The 15,000-nt window shown below is 40.3% G+C and overlaps 1 protein-coding gene across 1 annotated transcript in view; it reads left to right on the forward strand.

Annotated features, from left to right (window-relative positions):
• The window catches only part of LOC138016236 (uncharacterized), a 150,053-nt gene that overhangs the window by 77,789 nt on the left and 57,264 nt on the right, over positions 1–15,000 (forward strand). The window contains exons 63-83 of the mRNA XM_068863406.1: positions 479–604; positions 910–1,035; positions 1,464–1,589; positions 2,258–2,383; positions 2,699–2,815; positions 3,390–3,512; positions 4,252–4,371; positions 5,034–5,156; positions 6,066–6,191; positions 7,411–7,533; positions 7,632–7,754; positions 7,855–7,977; positions 8,443–8,562; positions 9,747–9,869; positions 10,319–10,441; positions 11,763–11,885; positions 12,056–12,175; positions 12,263–12,379; positions 13,217–13,336; positions 14,333–14,452; positions 14,528–14,650. Of these exons, the coding sequence (XP_068719507.1) occupies positions 479–604; positions 910–1,035; positions 1,464–1,589; positions 2,258–2,383; positions 2,699–2,815; positions 3,390–3,512; positions 4,252–4,371; positions 5,034–5,156; positions 6,066–6,191; positions 7,411–7,533; positions 7,632–7,754; positions 7,855–7,977; positions 8,443–8,562; positions 9,747–9,869; positions 10,319–10,441; positions 11,763–11,885; positions 12,056–12,175; positions 12,263–12,379; positions 13,217–13,336; positions 14,333–14,452; positions 14,528–14,650 (2,571 nt within the window). The remainder of the gene's footprint in view (positions 1–478; positions 605–909; positions 1,036–1,463; positions 1,590–2,257; positions 2,384–2,698; positions 2,816–3,389; positions 3,513–4,251; positions 4,372–5,033; positions 5,157–6,065; positions 6,192–7,410; positions 7,534–7,631; positions 7,755–7,854; positions 7,978–8,442; positions 8,563–9,746; positions 9,870–10,318; positions 10,442–11,762; positions 11,886–12,055; positions 12,176–12,262; positions 12,380–13,216; positions 13,337–14,332; positions 14,453–14,527; positions 14,651–15,000) is intronic.

Below are 15,000 nucleotides of genomic sequence, written 5' to 3' on the forward strand. Positions count from 1 at the left end.
AATTGGTATACATTGTTTTAGCTATTTTTGTCTTCGTTTGACAAGAACATTATTCTGATTGGCCATTCTAAACAGTGCGTGCCGAGCCGAAGAACTCGTGGCATTCTAAACTATGAAAAAAATTCAGTAATATCTCTTGTGAAACCATATGGCTTTTCTCTCAAGTCACTATTACCTGAATGTGTTCTGGTGTCACTGTTTTGTCACCTCATGTCTTGTGATTTATTCATTCATTCACTTTAGCTCGTTTAAGGGCTTTGTTGCTTTAATTTCCTTATTCAGTATACACTCTTTATTGTACTGAATCATTTAAAGTCTTGTCGTTATGCAAAGTAATTCGTTCATGCTAATGTAAATAAAAGAAATTCCAGAAGCCAAGTAAGGTAGCGTTTTATTAATTTCCAACAGCTGTTGCTAACGTGCGCTTAGTTACCATGACGTTTTAACCAAAGATTACCTCTTGCGCATCATTTTGCAGATATCAATGAATGCACTGATCCTGAATTAAACGGATGTGACACCAATGCTGCTTGTAACAATACTGAGGGTTCCTACGTTTGTCGCTGCCAGAGTGGATTTCAGGGCGATGGAAAAATCTGTGATGGTAAGATGACATTTGTTATTTGCGCCGTGTTACCTTTAAATGTCATTATGTCACTCATTCTGTGACGGGTAAAATGAAACTTTTCCCTTAAATGCATTCAAAGTCCTTTAATGAGGGAGACGCATAGTCCATAGGCGTAAAATAGGATAGTATTCTAAGCAAATAATACACAGACGATTGATGACTGCAGTCAACGGTAACGTAATCTCGTATATATCTCAGACGCCAGGTCTGAATTCTTCCCCGTTTTGTCACTCAGCAGTTAAAAGGGAGCTTCACTTTTAGGAAGTTGTACTTATTTGCAGATGTAAATGAATGCGGAAATTCTGAAACAAATGATTGTAGCGACAACGCTGTGTGCAGCAACACTGGAGGATCTTATGTATGCCGCTGTCTTGACGGTTATAAGGGTAACGGCAAAAACTGCTCTGGTAAGCAATTGCTTTTTTTTTTCATTTATGCCTTGTGAGTAAGGGCTGGTCGACACCAGCGCAATCATAAGCACATGGAACACGCGTAGAAGCTTATTGGTAACTGGTGTCTTTGTCCGAACAAAAGGTACTTATGGTCAAAACGCTACTTAGTTTGCGCATGTCACATGTGCTTGAGCTTGCGTCGCAAGTAAAAATCATTTTTCCAAACCCTTTTGCTTCTTTCAACTTGCCTAAAAAGGAACGAATAAACTCGAGTGAATTTAGAGCTATCTAGCACAATTTTGCTGTCATGGTTAAGTCAAATTGACTCGCTCTTGCATTAAACAATTTTGCTTTAAAAGCATGACAAGACAAATTGCTTAAAGAATTCAAGTAGAAGTGACATGCACGCCTTACGGGCCTATCGTTTTCCTTTTTCTTCACAGATATCGATGAATGTGCCAGACCGGACTCAAACGACTGTGACATCAACGGTTTATGTAACAATACCGAAGGGTCCTACAGCTGTCGGTGTCTTGGTGGATTCGAGGGTGATGGCAGAAATTGCACAGGTAATACAGCTGAAATCGCCCAGTTACGTACAACGCTGCTCTTTGCAAGCTGTAATCTCACTAGATCGGACCAATCAGGAGCGTTGCGGTCATTAGGTCCAACCTGATTGGCCATTACATATTTGGCGGGACTTGTGTTCTAAATTTAGATAATACCGTAAACTGATTGGCCAATTCAGAGAGATTGCAGAGATTGGGACTTCTGGGTTATGGACCTCAGACAACGAACGATATTTTCGCGGTAAAATTTTCTGTAAGTACCTTTCTCTGATTACCGTCCTACGTTTGCACTAAGTAAGGTAATTTTTTTTTCCAGTCTTCTCGTTGAAATCTGATGTCTTAAAGCAGTCCTTTCCCTCACCCCCCCCCCCCCCCCCCCCCAAAAAAAAAAATAATAATAATAATAACAAAAAAAAAAACACCTTTTCATTGCTATAAAAAGTAAAATTTAATTAACATCATTAGCCTTTCCTGCGCGGCTTCGCTTTGGAACGGAAGATAAAGTGAAGTCTGGAAGTGCTCGTTGACAGTCAAAACGTCAATGTAGCTAAAAAGTACATTCTTATTTAAGAGATGAAAGAATAGCACATGCAGTTAAACTAGGCTTGTACTGAGCCATTGTATTCTAAATTTATTATTTAGGTTTTTTCTTATTTTGTTCATTACAGATATCGATGAATGCGCCAGACCAGAGACAAACGACTGTCACACTAACGCTTCATGCTTCAATAATGCGGGGTCCTACACATGTCGATGCCTTGATGGTTTTCGAGGCGATGGTAAAAACTGCTCAGGTAATTAATCAATTTCTTGCCCTACATAGTTGCTGAACTTTAAGATGTGTCACAACTTAAAAAAAATACGCGACCTGCCATTTGTATTGATAATTTGCAGCAAATGCAAGATTTTGTTGTTTGGCAATAACTTTGTGCCATTCATAAGAGATATTCATATCTTCGCGGTGGTAAATGCAAGAAAAGACCAATACTCCTGAAGAATGTTTTTAAAAATAAAATACAAAAAAAAGAAATACTCCTGAAGAATTCTCGCCCATTTTATTTCTTTCCACCTTAACAAAAAGGTTTTCTTTGACGCTTTTCTTTCTGTAGCCATTGTCACTGGTTGTTCTCCGTCCTGTGGTGCCGATGCTTTTTGTCAGCAAACTGATGACCGTCCTGTGTGTGCCTGCGATCCTGGTTACCAAGGAGACGGTTACAACTGTGCAGGTTAGTGCTTAGTGCCTGTTTTGTTTCAGCTCATCCGTTCACTTGGTAGTTTAACAGCAAAGCTTGAGAGCTATTATTGGAACAAAAACGAGACTCAGACTACCTGTGGGCCCATTTGATCGAAGCAGTGACATTGCCATGCATTCTCTAATTATTAAGTCTAATCAAATCCTATTGGTTGCCATGCTTTCACACGGATAGCATGGCAATCATTGCCCATGGCATAAAATCCAAATTTGCGTATATTCTGCCTTATACCGCTTGGCCATGGTCCCCGTGTCTGAAATTGCGATGCGTCTATTTTGTTTTATACTGTTTAAAGTCCTTATCCGGACATACTGAATATGATCAACCATTAAAAAAAAAAATACAAATGCAGCTTTTCCTTCTCACTTATCCTAAGATCGTGAGTGTTAATAGGGCGAAAAAGAATAAACTAAGTGGAGAGTTTCATGTTGTCTTCATTTTAAACTCAAAAGAGACAGCTGAAGACACCCAAAAAATTCTGCAAACGCTTGCCAGTTCTGAGAGCTTTTGTTTTATCCCACAACGAAACATGACCGTTCTTTTGCAGACAAAGACGAATGCGAAACGGGAGAGAGTTTTTGTCACGAGAACGCGCTCTGCTCCAATACTCCCGGAAGTTACATATGTCGCTGTATCCGAGGTTTTGAGGGTGATGGTAGAACTTGCGTAGGTACGTCTCACGCTCGCTCCGCAAAGCATGTAGTCTCTTGTGGCGCTAACAATTGTTAATAGCGAGGCGCGAATGTGTGTCGGTCGTATTACCGGAAATTGCATGGGTAGCATGAGAAAAAGCAAATATTTCCATCGTCTATTAAACCTCTAATTTGCCTTGCTCGCAACGCGAGTACGCTTATTACACCTCATTGACTCTGGATCTGTGGCTCCTTTTTATAAGATCTGCCGTTACAATCTGGTTCCAGATTTTGACCCTCCCACCCACTGTTCTGCAACGATTCCAATAAAATTGACTCTATCTGTCTTGCGACACTCTTCCCTGGAAAATTCCGGTTCCCAGCTTTTAATCAAACTGAGTTTGTAAGTGTTTGTAAAAGGCAGTGAATTTTAATGGTTAACTATCCTAGTTACTTGTCTATAATTACAACACTAGGGAAGTGGTTTTCCAAGATTTGAGGTGTTTGACAAATATGCGAAAAGTGTACAAAACGTTTCAGCTTCCAGTGGCTTTATCATAATCGTCTTTCTCGTCATGAATAGTACACAGCGTAACATAACCCTTATCGGATTTGCACCCAGCTTTAATTCCATGAAGTGATTGAAAAACACGTTCTCTAGCCTTTGCTGGAGTATTTTGTACTTTCTACAATGTTATAAATTTGCTGAAGGTCGCTATAGGTACCTTGTTGAATAATAGGATTTCTACTCTGAGGGTTGATTCCTTCCTTTAACAGATCGAGACGAATGCAAGAGGAACGACACGTGCGCAGTAAATGAAAGTTGTTTGAACACGTTGGGGTCATACAAATGCACCTGTGGGCCTGGTTACATCGGAGAAGCAGGAAATTGCAAAGGTAATTAGTTACTGCTTTGCGCACCTTGGATTTCTTACTGTTGCTTACCCGTTGAATGCGATAATTGCCAAGTACCACGTGGCTCAATGGAACCTCTCGATGGCTGTTATTTCGTAGCTCTGTCACGTAATTTCCTTTTACTTACACAGTATTTCAAACTGACAACTCGTTTATTGATAAGTGTTTCGTCCCGTCGCACCCGACAGGGAAGGGTAGTGAAAGGACCAGATAGACTGAACTTGTGACGTCATTACCCATTGCCCACCCTAAAACGTAGCTCAAGTCACGTTCCTGCCTTTTTTGTTGTCAGTTTTAAGCAAAATTAATGGCAATGATTCAAGGTAAAATATTTTGAGAGAAGAGGTATATCGCGTTTCTTGACAGTTATTGCCGATATAAAGAGTTTCCAATGATTAGGAATATCGTTGCAAAATGTCAAGAGTTATTTGTATAATCTTCAAAAGAATCTTATAAACCATTTCAACCGATCCATTATTTTTTGAAAAAAATGTTTAGATCTCGGGCAAACAATAGATTTTAATTTTAAACACAGTCTAAGAAGAAGAACGTTTACAGCTATGTAAACGAGAGAGTGCCGTTGAGTATCCTTAAACTGTGAAAAATCCCTTTATGCCAACTATTAATTTTTCTCTTAAATTTAGATATCGATGAGTGCAGTACTGGAGAATCGGATTGTCATGTGAACGCTTTATGTTCAAACACTATTGGCTTTTATGTGTGTCGATGCATCAGAGGTTATGAAGGAGATGGCAAAACTTGTCTAGGTACATGTTTAAGTTATAACATAGTAGGCAAATCCACGTAATTCTTCCCAGTGGGCGCGGCGAGCCTGCTTATTGATTTTTTTCTGCGCGTTCATGGCGTGAGCAAATGCAATCTTTCTCTTTCTTCGCAGAAAATGCACTGGCGACGTTATGGGAACAATTGCTTTATCCTTTTAGCTTTGTGTACATCGAGTAAAAAAGCGCTTGAGGACTTTGGAAGCATTTGAAATAGCTTAAGTCGCTCTTGGCTTTGCCTCGAGCAACTTATCGCCGTTTCAGCTCTCCGAACTTCCTGTGTGCTTCTGAACTCGATATACGCCTGCAAAACCAGGGACGATTGTTAATTGCCTGGCTTGTTTCACAAATCACCTTCGCAGTTAATCTTTGTGATGTGTCGAACAAAAAAACAGTATAACCTACGTCACAGGCCTTCAAAAGAACTGAGGGATATTTGGCGGGAAGAAATTTGTGATGTAACTCACTAGGAAGCCCTTTTCGCGCATGAATTCTTGTGCGCTTATTTTTATTTCTTTGCTCTGAGAACGTGAGTACATAAAAAAAAAAATCCATGATTCTGTTTGTGCGTTTTGGGTCGGATTGCAATCATTGCGCATTGCGAACTTTCTTCAACCTGGCCATGTACAAATGCCTCGAAGAAAGGGAGAGGAGTTAATACCGTACGCCTCATGCAAGACAGGTTCTATGAAAGAATAACCCGGATAGCGGGATCGCCCCAAACATGTCACGTTCAGTATAAATGACCACAGAAATTTCCCTTATGGACGTGAATTTATTGAAGTGGCTTTATTGCCGCTCAGCCAATCGGAAAATCAAATGCCAGCCGTGTAATAAGTTTTTGATCAATTCAGATCTCAAGAGGCCCTGATTTTCTTCTCTTTTTGTTTTCAGATCGAAATGAATGCAAAGATGGCTCGGCCAAATGTCCCTCCAATGCGGATTGTTCAAATACTGATGGATCTTACAAATGCAGATGCACTGAGGGTTTCATACAAAACGAACAAGGCCTTTGTGCAGGTTCGAAAACAGTGTGAAGTGTGCAAAGCAAAAAACATATTCTAGTATATTTTATGAAGAGGGTCTTCATGAAAACATCCAATCCAACAGAAAAATGACTGTAATTAGACCAAAACAAACATTGTTTACTTTCAAATTTGTTTACATTTTTCAAAGACAGTATCAATGAATTTCAGAATCGATTAAAGGCTGGTTTTCACTGGAGACGGAGTCGGAGTCGGAGTCGTAATCAGAAGCGCAGAGCGATACGATCTGAAAATCAAACTGTCGGAGTCGGAAGCGGAATACCGATTCCGCTTATGACTCCGTCGCTTACGATCCAGTGAAAACTGCATTGTCGGGGTCAGAAGCAGAAGGGGATGAATAAACCAATCACAAACATCGATTCCAAGCATTGTGATTGGTTGGTTCTTTCGCTTCTGCTTCCGACTCCGGCAGTCTAGTTTTCACTGGATCATAAGTGACGGAGTCATAAGCGGAGTCGGAAGAAATGAAAACGTTCTGATTCTTCCGACTCCGATTCCGTCGAGCTGATGACTCCGCTTACGACGCCGATCTTCTATTTTCACTTGGTCATAAGCGGTCTTACGATTCCGACTACGACTCCGCCTCCGTCGCTAGTGAAAACCAGCCTTAATTTGCTTTCAAATTTCCCGAGCTCCGACATCTTGATTAATTGTCATGTGTTATGGTTGCCCCATTCTTATTATACAAAAGCTCTTTGTGTCAAAATAACATTTCAACCCTGACAAATCACAGTTGTAAAGTGAGATTTACAAATCAGGTTAGCAAATTAGTGCAACTATGCACGGGTTAGCAGCTGCTTAGCAACGGATTAGCAAATGGTCAGCTTGTCTAAGTCAAAAACAACTAAAATAGTCACGACATTAACTAAAGTGGCTTGCGCGAATTTAAAATTTAAATGGTGCGTTGCCAAAACGGATAAACTGAATTAGTATCACCCAACTAGTGGAGGGCCACGGGTCAATAGCCCATTCGGCTTCGCCTCATGGGCTATTGACCCGTAGCCCTTGCGGGCTACGGGTCTAATTGTTAAATAGCACGCGCAATTGAATGTCGGTTAGCGCAAATTCAAGTATCCCGTGCCTGGTTGCCAAAACGTTAATAACAAACACCGCTCCTTCTCAGGACCTCACTTATCCTGATGATTAAATTCCTTCGAGGTAAGAAAGAAATTTATGCGCGAATTCCTTTGCAGATTTTGACGAATGCGCCGCTGGTGTAATAGATTGTGATCCAAACGCTTATTGCACCAACACCGTGGGCTCGTTTAATTGCACTTGTAAAACCGGATATACAGGCAATGGAATAACTTGCACCGGTATGTTATTTTAAGGTTGGAGTCTTTGATTCAGTACTTAATCCTTCAATAGAGCTTGTTCACCATGAGTATTTGTTAATGTCCGAATTCTTTTGCAGATTTTGATGAATGTGCCTCTGGTATGGCAGACTGTGATGCAAACGCATTTTGCGATAATACTGTGGGTTCATTTAATTGCACCTGTCAAACGGGATACACTGGCAATGGAACAACTTGCACCGGTATGTGATTTAAGCTTAAAGTCTTTGGTTCACTACTAAATCTTTCAATCAAGCTAGTTCACCTGTGAGCATTTTTTTTTATGCGCGAATTCCTTTGCAGATTTTGATGAATGTGCGGCTGGTGTGACAGACTGCGATCCAAACGCATATTGCACCAACACCGAGGGCTCATTTAACTGCACCTGTCAAACTGGATACACTGGCAATGGAACAACTTGCACAGGTGTGTGATTCTAATCTTGAAGTCTTTGAGTCAGTACTAAATCCTTCAATAAAGCTAGTTCACCACGAGTATTAATTTTTTCAGCCAAATTTATGAGACCAATTTTATTTGTTCCTGTACATTGGCAGAATTCGACACTAGGTACGCTTATTGAGGCAGTGTAGTCGAGAGTTTGGACATTTGCATTGCATGCGGATACTCTGTACCTTCAATTCTCGTCCTGACCTCAGACTTGATTTCTTTCAGTGCCCGTGAATTTGAGTCCATCGCGTTTTGAAAGTGACTATCCAGTTGTCTCCTACCTTTTGAGGTTTTACAGCATAATTTGCGATAAGATATTTATTTTTCTTGACTCATACTTGTAAAGCGTTTTTGACTGGCATCCATGTAACAACTGTGCTATATAAATTATTTGTAGTTGATAAAATGACTCGATGTAATTCAGTGACATGCATTGCCTCGTAGCTCTCGGTGTCTGTGAGAGGCCCTGCTCGGAAAGCGAGGAATGTTTGGAAATCGGCGGGAAATACCAGTGCATCTGCAGACCTGGATTTGCGCGCGTTGATGATCTTTCACTTTGCCTCGGTATTTACAACTTTTTTCTTTTCCCGGTAGGATTTATCTTGATAGGGTACTGTAATAATGAACTTTATTCGCCCTTGTCACACGACGTCCCGGGAGAGCAAAAAAGCTTTATTTTACCACGCCAAGCCTCGCAGTGGAAACCATGGGGGTGAGGCTTGGCGTGGTAAAACAAACCTTTTTCGGTCTCCCGGGACAATATGGCCGCCGTTTGACAAGGGCGAATTGAAGTGTCAAGTGTATTTAGCCCTGAGGCAATAGTTGGGCACCCTATGCAAGAGTCAAATCAAATCAACTTATAGAGCGATTTTCAATTCAGTGTCGAAAGTAATTAGTGAATTACTTTGGTTTTGCATTACTTCACTCGGTGATTGGTTCAGAGGTCTCGCGCCACTTTTTCAACCAATCAGAAGTGAAACCAAAACAAATCATCGCTCGCGCGTACACATTTTCCCGTGGTTTGTGTCGGCTACGTGTTATTTTGATTGGTTTACCGGATTGTCTCCGTCCTTTTTGATAGGCCAAAGTAATTACTTTGGTTTTGGTTTTACGACACTTAATTGAAACTCGCTCTGACAAATTATAGGTTTTTTACGAGGGGGGAAAATCGGAGTACCCGGAGAAAAACCTCACGGAGCAGAGTAGAGAACCAACCATGTGACGCCAAGTCTAAGAATCGAACCCGGGCCATACTTGTGGCAGGCGAGTGCTCTCACCACTGCGCAAGCCCTGCTCCCTAAACTATTTCAGTTTTTGCTCTTTCACTATGTCTACTACAGCTTGATCTGAGTACTTTGTCTTGAATTAACGTATTGAAGAAATTCATGCGTTTCATATAGTGCAGGGCCCGGTTGTTGAAAAGCCGATTAACGCTAATCCCAGGTGAAAAATTAACCAAGGAGTTTATTTCTCAACTCCTAACTGCTGTTCAACGCTGATATTCGGCAAAACTTTACATTAGAAGAAGTCAATCTTGAAAAACAAAAGTAAGCAAAAGAAAATTTCAATAAAAAGTTGAAAACATTTAACAGAAGTTTGCGCTAGTCCTAGATTAAGTTAATCGGGTTTCGAACAACCGGGTCCAGGTTTTAAAATCAGTTTCAAGTCTTCTCGAAAAGAAGTGTAGTCTAGTCTTCTTTTCCCGTTAGTTTAATGGTTCTATGCTGTGATTTTCTGTTACTTCGTAGATGTCGACGAATGCGAAGCCGACATTTCAGATTGCGATGTCAACGCTAAGTGCATTAACACCGAAGGCTCGTACAACTGCACCTGCCAATCTGGTTTTGCTGGTAATGGAACAAGTTGTGAAGGTGCGTGTTTGGAGTAGTAGAGATACCAAATGAATCTTAGACGGTACCATGGGCAGTTGGTGCTTACTTTTTGAATGTCAAGGAAAGCGGAACCCAAAGCAAGAATATTTGCCGCGGTTCATAAAGGGAGGGATTTTGGGCACTTTGAATTTTCAAACACTGCACAAATGGTGTCCTAAGTGCGCTTCTCAAAACTGAAAAGACTTCACAGTTTGCTTAAAAGGCTTGCCTAAGGCAAGCTTGTTTGTCTAAATAGGCAACTTTCACGATGGCGTCATTTGACTACAACTACCAAAATTCAGTAGTAGTGGTAGTGGTAGTGGTAGTAGTATAGTAGTAGTAGTAGTTGTATTATTATTAGCAGTTGTTGTATTAGTAGTAGTACAGCAGGTGTTAACTTTTCCTTTGTGTAGTAACTCTGTCTTTTTTTCTTATTTTCCGCGGCCCAGACATCGACGAGTGTACCGAGAATGGAAGCCCGTGTGACGAAAACGCGGAGTGTTTCAACAACGATGGATCGTATGCTTGTATTTGCAAAGATGGCTTCACGGGAAATGGCACAGCTTGCCTAGGTAATTTCATTTTACTTCTTTACCTTTCCATCGATCGCGGGGAAAGATCTGTCTCAGTTAGGCCCAGCTAGGCCCAGCACTGTATTTGCATGTAGATGCCCTGGCTTACAACTAAATGAGCTTGTGTCTTGTGATTGCAAATTAAATTTTAGCACCATGCGGGCTCTGTAAGCTGGTAACTGGTTGCCTACCTTGGGGAACCAAAGCCCTCAGGGGCACCCGAGCCAAGGTTTCCTACAAATTTCGAAAACTTATTTAGCTGGCCATCCCCAGCCTTTTCGAATTTTGTTCAACACAATCAAGTCACTGATTACCCGAAGTATTCGCAACCATGGAAAATAGTCCACAATTTTTTCCCGCAAAAATATCCGTCCTAATAATAGACTAGCAGTAATCAAGAATAGGCAGTGAGGACTAAAACAATAGAAACACGCTGGAACGAATGTGAAAAATATTCACATATCATCCGCTTTCTTTTTCCTCAGCACCTCTCTTTCAAGTTGAATATAAATATATAGAAAAAGGTCTATTAGTCAGGTGCGTTCGATTCCTGTTTTGTCATCGACGAGACTCTCATTTGGCATTTCCGGACGGTCGGTCACTCATCCAGGTATTGACCCCGTTCAACAGGACTTGACTTCCCTTTGGCAAGCCGTTATGGTAGCACTATCACATGAGATCGAGGTTATTTGTGCAAGGGCAATATGGAGTCCTAACGCTGAAATCCTGTGGCTTTACGATCTATACCCGAGGGACATCCCGCGGAACTGGCGACACGACTAGAATGCGTTCTCCTCGAACACAATAATACTGAAAACTGGTGGGCCGCATTCTATCGCTGATCGAGACTTCTGGGTCATGGACTCTAGTTGTGCTTAAAACTATTGCTTTTAAGAAGATTCCTTTTACTCATATGCGAGAGATTAAGTATCGCGTTTCCGTTAAACAGCCGTTAAAGGGCAAATGGCAGACTGCTGCTTTGTCATGAAAGCATGAACATTCTGTTCTGACTTATCTCTCTCCCTTGAGGATGCGCCAGATACCTGTTTTTGAGAGAAATGTACATATTTGAAGTGCGGGCTATCGACGAAAGAGAGACATAATCTTCGCACTTATCTGGACAATTATCACAGCCAACAAATGAAATATATAAGTTTCTTTGCAAAACGAAAATTTCAGCCTTTCTTTTGCTGTGTGCTGTAAACACTATGGTAGAGCTCTCCGAACAAGCCTTCATCGCTCAATTCTTTCAGTGAAAGTTTAATTGGGCCTCAAATGATAATGCATTAATTAAAAAGAGGATTAATTCGATCTCTTTCAGACATCGATGAATGTACAAAAAATGGAAGCCCATGTGATGAAAACGCGGAGTGTTTTAATAAAGATGGATCCTACGCTTGTATCTGTAAGGACGGATTTACAGGAAATGGAACAGTTTGTCTGGGTAAAAAGAAATTTGGAAATTGAATTGCCATTTCTTGCTTGTAGTTGATTTTGTTTTTGTCTTTTTAATGGTATTCATTTGGCTTATGCTGCTCTGTATCCTTGAATAGACTAAGAAAAAGGTGGGGTTTCCAATGATGACGATGATATTGACTCTTTTTTTTACTTCAGATATCGATGAGTGTCAAGCTTTTGACACGTGTGATGAAAACGCGGACTGCATCAACACCAACGGATCTTACACTTGTACTTGCAAACTGGGCCTCACTGGAAATGGTTTTTCTTGTATAGGTAGGCTTTGAACCATTCCTTAATGATAAGGGTGCCTAATCAAAGAGACCGGAAATTCGCTAAATTTCTTTTAACTTGCTTTTTTAGATGTTGATGAATGTTTAGCCAGTCCTTGTGATATCAATGCGGAGTGTTTGAACACAAACGGATCATACGAGTGTTCCTGCGATGCGGGATTCACAGGCGATGGAAAATCTTGCACCGGTTAGTATTAGTAAAATAAAAGATAACGAAAAACGTACATGCAGTCTTGTTTTGAGGGAGAAAAATCTCGATTTTATTTTATTTTTCTTTAAGGTGGCTTAACCAGTATCGACAATTTCGAGGGAATGTTTCATTAAAACGATTAACTCTACAGCACTGTTTCACGTATGGGCAATGTCATGGTACCATACGAAACACCAATATCCACTTACCAAGATGCATTCATTGATATGACGTAACGAGTTACCAAGGCAACAAAAAAGGCCTTCTAAAAATACGCTATATTTTGTTTTTATACGTTTATTTCTCGAAAGCGAACTCAGTGACCTCCATTTTTATCGTTGGAAAGCTACTAGTAGGCTAAGATAAATATCTTGCAAAAGTTAAAAACAAATATCTGGAGCGGATTGAGAGCCACCTTAAAAACTTCTAGTGCTCGAAGTGTGAAAGTAGCTATGAATCAGCTCCGGAGAAGCTTTTTAACTTTGTGGAGAGTTTCATCTTATTCCTCTAACTACTTTGCAGCAATAAAAATTGGGGGTGACCGAGGCCGTTACGCTTTGGGTTATAAAAGTTTAAACAAAACATTGGTTGTCGCTATGAAGGGCCTTTTTTTCATGGTAACTTATTGGGACACATTCATGAGTGCATCTTGTGAAACAATGGTTTCTCATATGGTACCATGACTTTGCCGTTTTATGAAAAAAAGCTTTGTAGATTCAACACCTCTTAATAGTACAGTTTGTTGCGAGAGTTGAAGCTGTTTTACGCCGCCTTTTTAAGCTGCTGAGTGTGAGGACGAGAGCGATTGGAATAAATTTTTAATTCTTTCTTCAGATATCAACGAGTGTCTCATTTCGGACATTTGTGGTGAAAACGCTGATTGCGTCAACACCAACGGATCTTACATATGCTCCTGCAAGCAAGGATTTACTGGAAATGAATCCACTTGTATTGGTATGTGCATATTTGGTTCAGCTGCAGTATATTGGAGGGCTTCGAGCTATAAATAAATAGCAGCGTCTAGCGCATTTTTAGCTTTAATTCAAGTTCATTTAGAAATTTAACAAACTTAAATTAACAGGAATTCAAGCTAAAAATGTGCTAGACGCTGCTATTCATCTATAGCTGCTTCGCAGTGTGGTGTCGTCGAAGTATAAGCACTAAGCACACGCGCTTTCCATATTCATAGGCATCGCTCGCATCAATAGCTTTATGTTGTTGTATGTTGTTGTATCGACCGAAATCAAGATGACAATTATAGGAGAGTTTTACATAGTAAGCACACTTCATTTGGGAGCTTGAGCAAGTACGAAAAGGACGGCTTCTGCGAGGATGCCATTTGAAAATATAACTCCACCTTTTTATGGTGATTTTGCGATTATTTTTGACATGAAGAGCGAGTACCAACTTTCCAGGAATAAAGTCGGAACGAACGGTGAATATGTTAAGAGAGAAGGTTGAAAATCCGGCGGTCACCGAGTGCCCATGTCCTTCACATAATCTCGAATTTAATTGGTTTCTCTTTTCCTCTCGTTATATTTTTCATGGTTTTTCATAGTTATAGAGTTCATACTTCTCTTTTTTCTCTTTTAACCTAAATAAAACTTTAATTTAATCAAAGGGCATGTAATTAGTTTAACTATATCTTGCCCTCTCCATTTAGCATCTAACATCGTCATGTTCAAATCTTGTAATACAATGTAAATGTAAAATAAATAAATGGAGAAAATAAAATAAATAAAATAAAAATAAAAATAAAAATTTAATTGGTCATTTCACGCCTTTGTCAGGAAGACAACGACAAGAGAAGAATAAAAAAGGGCGGATCTGCAGGGCCTTTTTCTTTGTTCATTGAAGCTATTGTTTGTGGCGTTCCCGTGCCATTCTCGTTGTCTGTACTTAAACCCCCTATTGTGTGAGCAAATTTGTTAATTTTTTTTTTCTTATCAGATATTGATGAATGTCAAACCTCAGACCCATGCGATGGAAACGCAGACTGCTTCAACACCGACGGATCTTACAGGTGTACTTGCAGACAGGGATTCACTGGGAATGGTTCCACTTGCGCTGGTACGTTAATGGTTATTTTCTTGAAAGATTTAACCAATCTTGTTGAGAGCACTTGATTTATTTGTATTTCTTCAGACATCGACGAGTGCACCAAGAATGGAAGTCCGTGTGGGGAAAACGCAGATTGTTTTAACAAAGATGGATCGTACGCTTGTATTTGCAGAGATGGCTACACAGGAAATGGCACAGCTTGTCTTGGTAAATAAGAGGTTCAGTTCATGATAAAACTGCGAATGTGTCTTTGTTACATGCATCGCATCATTTTACCTTCTGCTGTTTGACGGTAGTCTAATTAAATAATTGAATTAAGTGGAAGGTGAAGTTAAGTTGTTGATGTAAAGGTGGATAGCACCAAAGAGCTAAAGCAAATTCGCCGCTTCGGGACGTTATTTCGAAAAGAAAAGTCCGCGTTATATTACGATCATCGCGTCATTATTGTACCAGATGTTGCCAGTTGTCCAATCATGAAAAAGGTGCGAACGAAGTTTGAAAAGAGAAAATTATCTTCTTGTCCTTCAAAAGCTGGAGATATTCAGTGTTACACTGGA

This window comes from Montipora capricornis, chromosome 1 (assembly GCF_036669925.1).
Source record: "Montipora capricornis isolate CH-2021 chromosome 1, ASM3666992v2, whole genome shotgun sequence".
NCBI lineage: Eukaryota > Metazoa > Cnidaria > Anthozoa > Scleractinia > Acroporidae > Montipora > Montipora capricornis.